The sequence below is a fragment of the Thalia democratica genome, chromosome 7, assembly GCF_965202585.1.
Source record: "Thalia democratica chromosome 7, ktThaDemo2.hap1.1, whole genome shotgun sequence".
Taxonomy (NCBI): Eukaryota; Metazoa; Chordata; class Thaliacea; order Salpida; family Salpidae; genus Thalia; species Thalia democratica.
In genome coordinates this window covers 33,044,809-33,055,047 of record NC_139171.1, presented here as the reverse complement: position 1 = coordinate 33,055,047, position 10,239 = coordinate 33,044,809, and the positions used below count along the sequence as shown (strand labels likewise).

General features: G+C 25.3%; 1 protein-coding gene across 3 annotated transcripts; it reads right to left on the bottom strand.

Moving 5' to 3' along the window:
* Positions 1-433: 433 nt before the first annotated feature.
* LOC145840490 (actin-related protein 6-like) lies at positions 434-9,628 on the bottom strand. 3 transcript variants are annotated; one of them, XM_082947764.1, is made up of 9 exons: positions 9,527-9,628; positions 9,185-9,371; positions 8,417-8,563; positions 7,357-7,469; positions 5,968-6,064; positions 5,253-5,387; positions 3,252-3,426; positions 1,364-1,502; positions 434-993 (listed from the first exon to the last, which is right to left on the bottom strand). In XM_082947764.1, the coding sequence occupies exons 1-9, from the start codon at positions 9,595-9,597 to the stop codon at positions 870-872; spliced, it is 1,188 nt and encodes a 395-aa protein (XP_082803890.1). In that variant the 5' UTR covers positions 9,598-9,628; the 3' UTR covers positions 434-869. The 3 variants fall into 3 exon arrangements, with proteins under 3 accessions (XP_082803890.1, XP_082803892.1, XP_082803891.1); XM_082947766.1 differs by having other exon boundaries at positions 1,364-1,499; XM_082947765.1 differs by having other exon boundaries at positions 3,252-3,423.
* Positions 9,629-10,239: the final 611 nt, after the last annotated feature.

Sequence of the window (10,239 nt, the reverse complement as noted above, 5' to 3'; positions counted from 1 at the left end):
TTTAACCGATTAATAGGTTCTAGACATAAATGAATAATAAGTTTTTTTATTTAAAAAAATAAGCATTTATAACATACTAAAGATGCAATATTTTATATACTTTACCTTACCTAAATTAAATAACTTTCAATAGACATATTATAGTAAAGTTTTATATTCAAAGATAGCTGTTTTATAACACATGGTATTTAAGATACACATCAAAGCATTTCATATTACAAAGTAGTTTTTAAGAAATATTTATAATGTTTTTAAACAATTTTTTGAACACTAGCATAAATAAAATGTCAATGAGTTTGACTTATACCAATGAGTTGTAAATTATAAAAAAAAATTGTTTTAATTCAAACGAAAAGAACATGTTTTCTAAAAGTTTTGTGTGTTTTAATTTTGCACAAGTAATATTTCTATAACCATTAAACTGCATGCATTTTATAAATTTTAAAGCAATTTAATATTAGGAATTAAAAAGAACATATGCTTACTTAAGTTTTTAAACTTAATGTCATGATAAAATTAAATAAATTAATGGATTTTAGAGAAACTAACTAAATTGTTTATTTTTGAAATCTTGAACTTAAACAGACCCACCAACAAAAAGTTATACTTGTTAGTTTTAAGGTACGTCCAATAAAATTAGCTAGCATTTAAAAAATCGAAAGTATCAAATAGAAAATTATAAAAATATACATTTTGCAAAAAAAATTTAAACAGCAACAAAAAAAAATTAATAGCTAAGTTATTTTCCCTAGACTTAATACTTAAAAACCACCAAGGTAAAAACCGTTGAAACTCAGCAAAAAACTAGTTCTTACTACTCACTAATACACTTCAATAAAAAGACATCATCTTTCATCTCCACATTCAACTCATATGTGTCCGAACCTCTCGTAGCAAATATTCATGCCTTGTTCCTCGTATTCCTTGCAGCTCACCCACATTTTACTGCTCTTCACTATTTCCTGGCCGCCTTCGCACGCGTACGTTACCGGGCTGTTTGCAAAAGTAATTAAATTCCATTATGTTCAAATTGCATTGATTTGTAAAACAAAGGTTTGTAAGAAAGCGTGTGCCTGTCAGGCTCGAACAGTAGTTGTAGTTGATTATTTAAAATGTGAAGGCAATTAAATTTTTGATTAAAATTGATTATATTTTTAACTGAATCAACATAACAGAACAAACAGCTGTAAGAGTTTGAAATCTCTCAGGCAACTTGGAGCAACACACAAAATAGTGATTCGTAAGTAGATTTGGCATGTTTTCAACCACAGCACAACGTGCAAAATTTATTGAACACATAAAATTATCTTCAAAACATTCGCACGCGAGGGTTTATTCAACAAACAGTGGACAATCAACAAACTTGCGAGGAAGGTGAACTTCCACGTTGAAGTGGTGGGGAGCCAACTTTCTCACTTCCGCTTCTATTCTCTCCTTGCATCCGGGTATGTTGAAGTTGCCTCCGACCAACACGATGTTCCTGAACATTTCCGGTTGAACTTCTGAAAAAAAAAATGTTTCATGTAAAAAGTTTAAATTTTTTTTTAGGAAACATGAATTTTACTGTTCAAAGAGTTAACCTTGCTGTTAATATTTTCAACTTCAGTTTTAAACACTTTACACCAGCGGTCTTTAAGATGACCTCTGCACAATAAACTGCAAAACAAAAATTATGTGGGACTCAAGTTGTAGTTTTGTTTGCCCCTAGCGGTGGAACCATTTTTTTACTCTTTAACACGATTCTTAGAATATCTAGCGTAAGTTTCATATTTCTTATCAACTATGAGAACTTTTAGTGTAAGTTCCTAAGTACTAGCCCACAAAATATGTCCTGCAAGTTTCATTTTTTACTCATAGTTAAAAGCTCCAGAATATCTAGCGTACAACTTTTTGGTGTAGCGAGGCATATTTTCATGCTCACAAGCTACTGTTTGCCAACCTCTGAATTAGGTAAATGAAAATATGAGAAAAATTCCAAAAACAGTGTTCAAATCCGTACCAAAAAGTAAATAAACATAATTATAATAAATTACCTAGGCGAAATTTATTTAGTTTTAATCTTTAAAAATACTTTATCGCTTGAAAAATAAAGTTTCCCTAAAAATTTTTGCACCCATAAATAAGTTTCGAGAGCACCTTAAAGACTACTGCTTTAAAGACCTAAGAACACATACAATAACTTCATTATTTATGATAGAGAAATATTTAAATATTTAAATGACAATTATGAAAACTTAAAACTAAATAGAAAACATTTTAATTTTACAAAAACTTTTCTTTTTGCAGTTTTAAAGGAATTTATTTCAAAGAAATTCAATTTAAACATAAGAAAAGTTTGTTTTTATAAAAAGTCTGCTAACTTTGTATATTTTATATTATTATTTCTATTTTGTTAATAAAAATATACTTCAACTAAACAAAGCTAAAATATTAAAATATTTTTTAACCTATTTTATCAATACTTGATGAAGAAAATCAAGTACCTAACATTTTATATGCAGAAGAAAATAGTCAAAAAATTCATATATTTTTAAAGAATATTAACGACAATCATTGATATTTTTGAGCATATTGATATATTTTAGTAAAACCGCTGTTTTTTTACATAAAAATTAAAAACTAAAAAACGATTTACTGACCATACTACAGACCAAATTTCTTAAAGTGGGTGATTCTCGGCTGTAAGAAGGAAATAGTAACTAGTAAGGGAAACAAAAAGTAATTAAGCAATCAATAACTAATGAGGCAATTATTTGATAATGTCTGCCAAGTGGGCGATAATTTTTTAGAACACCGTGCTATAAACCATTATTTTAAATATGTCAAAATTTTGTTTCAAGTATTTTTTTTAATGAAAAGTTCTTAACATTTGATGTAAAGTTTTTGAACTAATCTGCCACACAAAAAACATTTTCATAGAAATATATGTTTTCCCATGTATATATTCATAATTTAATTCGGACTGCTAATTTTAAAGGCAATTAAACCTTAGTTATAAACTTTATCGTAAAACCCAAAGTTTATTGTTTATAAATTAAATTCTAAACTTTTTAGATACTTAAAAACCATATTTACAAAAAAAAAATCATTTACTCATTTGACCAACGAAAATAATAAAATCCATTCAATAGCAATTGAAAAAAATTGTGTAAATAAAAAAAACGTCTTCACTGTTCAACTTGAACTATTATTACTTAAAATCTATAAAATATTTACAAGTTCCATCTAAATCCTTAAATGACGTCACAAACCTGCGGGGCACCTCTCGATCGATCTCACTACGGCCTCGGGAATCCCCGCTTGCGGAACTCCGATGTCGGAGGGGTGAAGGAGGAGCTCGGGGACCCGGAACCTCTCCGAGTTCATCCTGACGACCTGGTGCTGGTTGCCGGGCCGCATCATCCTCGCCGCCTCCTTGCTGTCCTGCTGCATATAATTAATATTTTTATTTTATTATTTTTATATTTAATTGACTCTTTGTATTTACTTTAAATACTTTATATATTTGTTTTTATTATTTTTATTATAGATTTAATCGACTCTTTGTATTTACTTTAAATACTTTATATATTTGTTTTTATTATTTTTATTATAGATTTAATCGACTCTTTGTATTTACTTTAAATACTTTATATATTTGTTTTTATTATTTTTATTATAGATTTAATCGACTCTTTGTATTTACTTTAAATACTTTATATATTTGTTTTTATTATTTTTATTATAGATTTAATCGACTCTTTGTATTTACTTTAAATACTTTATATATTTGTTTTTATTATTTTTAATTTAGATTTAATCGACTCTTTGTATTTACTTTAAATACTTTACATATATTTTTTTTTATTATTTTTATTTCTATATTTAATTGACTCTTTTTATTTACTTTAAATACTATATATATTTTATTATTATTTTTATTTTAGAGTTAATTGATTCTTTGTATCTACTTTAAATACTTTATATATATTTTTATTATTATTTTTTTTTAGAGTTAATTGATTTTTTGTATTTATTTTAAATACTTTATACTTGTTTCATCAATTTTTGAATGAAAAATATCTTTACAACTCGACATAAAAAAAAATTAAAAACTTTTTACCGATACAAGAATAAATCGCAATGTCAATCTTTTGATTTAATCTGTTTTTTATTTAATTTTTAGTGCACAATATTTTTTCTTAAGTGTTATCAGTTTTTTTGTTAGCCACTTATTTAAGACTATAATAGAGTAACTGATCATTACGGTAATCATATACTTAAATAAAAAATAAATAAAATGACTCATACATACTCACAAAAAAAAACCTCACATAATTATTAAACAAACTAATTATGTTGGCAGTTGTTTTATGTATACATCAAATAATATTATATTTTGCTGGATAAAACTACCCTGAGTTCTTTTGTAAAGTTAATTTTTACATCGTTTGGCGATTCGTTTTGCTGTCTGTTATATTACCATTATCATTTTTAGAAAGCAAAAACTATAACGAGAATTTTATATACTTATAACAGAAAGTTTAACATAATTACTTACTCTAAACTTGCACCAGCAACTAAGTTAATAAATTTATAAATAAAGAATTTCATCATTGAACAGATGTTAATAGAACGTTTTAAATCATCTTTCAAATATATTATATTTAATACAAAAGTGATTGAATACAAAATACAACAAAGAGGAAAGAAGTAAACAATAGAATTACATTTTTTTTATTGCAATCATAACATAATTTATAGAAGAAAGTTGACTTAAGTGATCAAAATTAAATCGAAAATGAACTGAAATAACTAAATACACAAACAATTAATAATAGACTTAGTGTTTCAAAACATTAAAAAACTTGGAAATGCTAATAACTTAGGTTTTATAAATAGTTGTATTTAGGACAACTGCATAAATAATTTTTTATTTAAAGAAATAATAATAAGTTTATTGAAGCGTAGTGCATGAAAAACTTGAATCTTTGCTTTAATGTTCATTAAAAGCAAAAAAAAAAACTTTGGAAAATGTAAAATAAAATATTAATTGTTTTATCAGAAATTGAAAAAAAAAATCATCAGCAAAGAGTAATAAAAAGTCTTTAATAGTGCTTTTTTTAATAAACATAATTTTCAAAACTTAAAACATTATAACCATTAAAATTTCTAACCAATATGAAAATTATCTCTATATTTATTTTAACACTAAAAAGGTAAAAAATCAAAAAAAAAAAGTAAACAAAATTAAATAATGTTATCAAACTTACAATGCAGTATCCCTTGTGCACTTTGGTGAAGTCGGGAAGTCTGTAATACTTGATGAGTTCGTCGATGTCTTTGGAGTAACATTTTTTCATGTCTCCCTTGAAGTCAGTCGACATGAAACACAACTCTTCTTTCATCTAAAAAAATATTTTCAAAATGATAAACACATTTGGAATTTTAGATCATCAAATAGTTATGATAAATTCTTGTTTTTTTTTATTTACAGCACATAAGTCAATTACTTTTAAATCTTAAAATTTAATACATAGAATGTTTTCAACTTGTTAGAATTTACGTAGAGCTTTCGAAGTTTTCTTTGATACACCTAAACTAACATAAAGTTTATAGAAAATATCTTAACTTTCTTAGAACTTGTACTGATATATTACAAAAATAAAATTGTGGTACTGAAGTTTTGTGTAATACTTTTTGACCTACTTTTAGTATTAAGTGTTTTGACCCTACTTTTTATAATTTCTAAACTTTACAACAAAATATCTCTTTTCTTTTATTACTTTTCTAAACAAACTAAATCAATATTAGAAATTTTTCAAGCTTTTTTTTTAAGAATTTTAAAATGCGTAACTAGACAAGAGTGCGTAGATTCGCGAGAGGTGACTGTAAAGTAAAAGCAAATTCACAGCTTAAAAAACTTAGTTTTGTTTAAATTAAAATTTAATTTTGCAAACAAATTGGCAAATAAGTTTATTAATTGACCTGATTCACGACATAAGTTTCGTCCATAACTTGTAGTTGACCATACGAAACCAACTCTTTCAAATGGTTCGTCAGAAATTTTCCTCCGATATCGATTCTAGTAAAAAACGCTTGGGTTTAACTCTTACTAAATATTAATAATATTTTACTAATACAAATAAATAAATATGGCTTATTTTATTACGACTTTGAAAATGTATATATGTTTACCAAATAAACCAAAATAACACAACAACGTAAAGCTTATTAAACAGTCACACAGTCCCAAGTCACATATGATGACGTTGTGAGGTGTCAGGAGCGACGTAAGTTAAATTTAATATAATTATCCCTCATGCTTATCATTTCAATTGTATTATTAGTTAGATTAAAAAACAAAATACTTCAACGTGTAGTTATTTTCTATAAAAATTAATCATTTGGGTGGTTATTGTTGCTCCCTATGACGACATAATAAACCGGACTTGGTACAATTAAAAAGTATGGAAATATACATAGTAGATTCAACATAATTATAAAAGTTAGAAACTAATAATACTTTACATCTAAATTAATAATTTAAAACAGTAAGTGGACTCAGTAAAGTTTTCAACATCAAACAGCAGATATTGATAAAAATAAAAGTTAACTGTTTGATAAAAAAACATTTAACATGTTATGTTAACGTGATATAGTCAGTTATTACAAACTGGTTCAAAAATAAATAGAAAAACAAAGTATACAGCAAAGGTTTTTTTAAAATATGTTATAAACAAAATACAATAAAGCTTATAACATCAAAAATAGGTTTGTGCTACATATTAAAAAAAACTACTATGATTTAAAAAAACAGTTTATTTAATTGTTTGATTTAAAAAGGACCCAGACCCACCTGATCCTAATTTTGTTTAAAGTTCTAAGAGAATGTACACTTATTTTATTTTTACTTTGCATTCTACTTGAATAGGAAATTTAGTTTTATAAGAAATGATGAGCTCTTTTTGTAAAACATTGTTTGCAAAATAAGCTTAAAAAGTAGTATAAATTACTTAAAATAACTTTTTGAATAGCAAATATTAACATAATTAAATACTGTTACAATTTAACATAAAAAAGATTTAAAGAGCAGGTTCTTTTATTATTTAAAGTACTTCACTTTTCTCAAGTTCTTTTCCAATTGTTAACATAAAATAGTTTCAAAAAAAGTTGTTTATGTTGAAGCTTTGTAAAAAAAAAACATATATCATAATTTTTTTTTTCATGCAACTTTTTTTTTCCTGTGGTGCTTAAGGTTTCCATGCACATAATTTGATAATCAAAAATTTAAAAAAATGATAGATGTGTTTTGGGGCAAGCTAAATAGTTATAAATGCTTTTCGATTATAAAGTTACAATTATGATACAACCTACCTGGTGAGAGCCTCCACCACTTTTTTGTTGTTGAAGTAAGGCACGATGTGGGTTGACGAGTATCCGGAATCCACTATGACCGAGCACCTTTCCCCGGGCATCGATTTCACAAACTGATGACAATTATTTATCTTAAAAAAGTAAATTATTTATAATGAGAAACGCGAAGCTGAAAATTCAACAACAGGTAAACGAAATTGAAAAATATATATATATATACCAGGCTAAAACATATGTATATTATGCTGTAACTAGTTTCTGAAACTAATGGTACATTAAGAATCTAATTTCCTTTTCAATTAAATATTTTGCTTATTTGTTAAGCTAAACAAGATGTTTTTTTTGGTTTACTTTACTTCCTGATGTACCAATTCAAATACTGCAGATTATATTGGTTAACATTTTAAACAAAATTAAGTTACATTGAAATCAATAACCTATTATAAAAATGCCTCCTATTACTGTTAATAAGCATTTATCTTTTAAATTTTTACAATGATTTTTAGTTAGTTGATACGAAAGCTTTTTTAAAACAAAGTAGTTTTGATAAAAAAAACTTTTAATTGAACTTTATACAACCTTTTTTGTTTAAATCTTTATTTTTAATAATAAAAAATAGCTTAAAGTTTAGGTTTTTAGTTTAAAAAACCTCTATTTTAATAGGAAGAGGTTTATATATTTTTTAAGATCTTACTATTTAAAAATAAAAAAACTTTGTTGATAGCAAGTTATTCTTTTTTTATTTGTGCTTTTATTTCAAACTAAGTCAGTTTTATAGAAAATTACATAGACTACGTGAAACTATTAACTTTTCTAAAATAAATAAATCAAACAACAAAAAAAAAATTTTTTTTATAAATATGACAATTTTTATTAATAAAAAGTTGGTACTATGTTAGATTTAATGAGCTATATAGAAATAATCAAACTTTTTTAAGTGCACTATGAACTATATTTTAACAAAGAATTTTAAAGTATCTTATTTTTTTAACTACCACTTGAAGTTGGTTAAAAAAAGCAAAGCAACTTTTATAAAATCCATAAAAAGCGTGATAACAACCTTTAAATTGGCCAACATGGAGGCGTTTGTTCTGATAACTTTTTGAAATTTGAATTCTTCAAACAACACCTCGCTCATGTCAGATTGGTTCAGCTTGAAGTTACATTGAGGTTCTGTTAAAATCATGTTGTAATCCTCTGTGTCAACCTGAAAAAGTTATAGAAGTGACAATTGATTATTGCAAGTAATAATTGTACCACAACTATGGTTCTAAAATATTTGTACAATTAAATGATTTGAAGTTGTTCATCACTGAACAATTGAAACTTGCAAAAAAAACATAGCTCATTTTGTCCATATTAACGATTAAAAACTAAGATTTATAATGAATTAAAAATTGGTTATAATTCATATTTGTATAAAAAATCCTTAAAGTTAACTAGAAAATAATTTTTATTGATAACTAAAAACCGAATCTAGCAAAACTCATTATACTTTTACAGCATTTTGACAAATTCTACTTAAATTTTGGTAAAACTCTACTAACATAATAAACAACTTAAATAGTGCATGTTACAGAAAAGATAATTTAATGTGGTACTAATTTTTTCAAGTAGAAAAAATTTATGCTTAGTTGAAAATTAAAACAAAATGTTTTAAGTAAATTGATTTGATAAGTTAATTCTATGCAACTTCCAGATCCATTAAAATATATTCGAAACTTTGGTTATTACATAAATATATCTAACTAAATCTAAACTAAATGTTTTTCAATTAAAACTTTACGCTGTTGTATAAAATATATAAACAAGGGTAAAAAGTGCTTACATCAAGATTTTCTTTGCCCAACACAAACTCCCAGATATTCTTCTGCAGGCTCCAATTTAAAAGGTAACCCTTGTGCAGAGGAAGCTGGTAAAACAAACTTGAAAAATCCTTGCAATCTTTCAGCTCTGAAGACAAGAAATCCTTTTTTCTGTCATTCTTGGCACGAAACTTGCCGTTTGGAAAAACTCTTTAAAAAAATGTCAACTAAAAATAGCAAAGATTAAAAAACAGTTTGGTTTAATGTAAAAACTACTTGTTTACTTTTACAGTGAATAATCCACTAAAAACGAACTAAAAAACAAAAAAAAATCAACATTAAAATAATCTTTGTAACAAACTAACTTTACTTCTTGTTTTCCTTGGCCAACTTTCAAAGTGTGGGCACCATTGTCAAAAATCAATGTTTTTTTCATACTTATTTTTTACTTAAATTTATGTTAGCTTTTAAATATTTATAAATGTAGCAATTTTAACAATAATATATGCTTTTGTAAAACTTATACTAAGGTATTTTTTTAGTTTAAATATTTTTAATTTATTACAGGAAAATTTGAACAAAGGAGGTTTGCCAATGCTTAAAAAATAAACTCTTATCTTTTTTTGACATAAACAGTAAAGGTTATAGCAAGTCAAACTTAAAATTTCTTCAAAGATACTGCTTAATATTCTTGAGTGTGGCTAAAAGTTTTTTGAACTTTTTTTCATTTTTTCTGAAATATTTTAAGAATTTACTATATTGTCCTATGACCTGTAAGAACAATTTATCTTGTTGTAGTGTAATTTTAATTTAAAGATAAGGTAAAAATACTTGAAATTACTTGTAATTTATTATTGGGCTATTTAAAATATAATAATTCAATTAAAATTGTATAAACTTTTTTTATTCAAGTTCTTTAAAGTCCTTTCCTTTTCTTTCAGACTATTGATAATGTTTTTTTTCAGATGACAACTTAGAATTGAAAGCTTTTTATTTTTATCAAACATATATGACCTTAATAGAAAAAGGCATTTTTATAAAAACATTTAATGATTATTATTCAAGAAGTTTCTATACT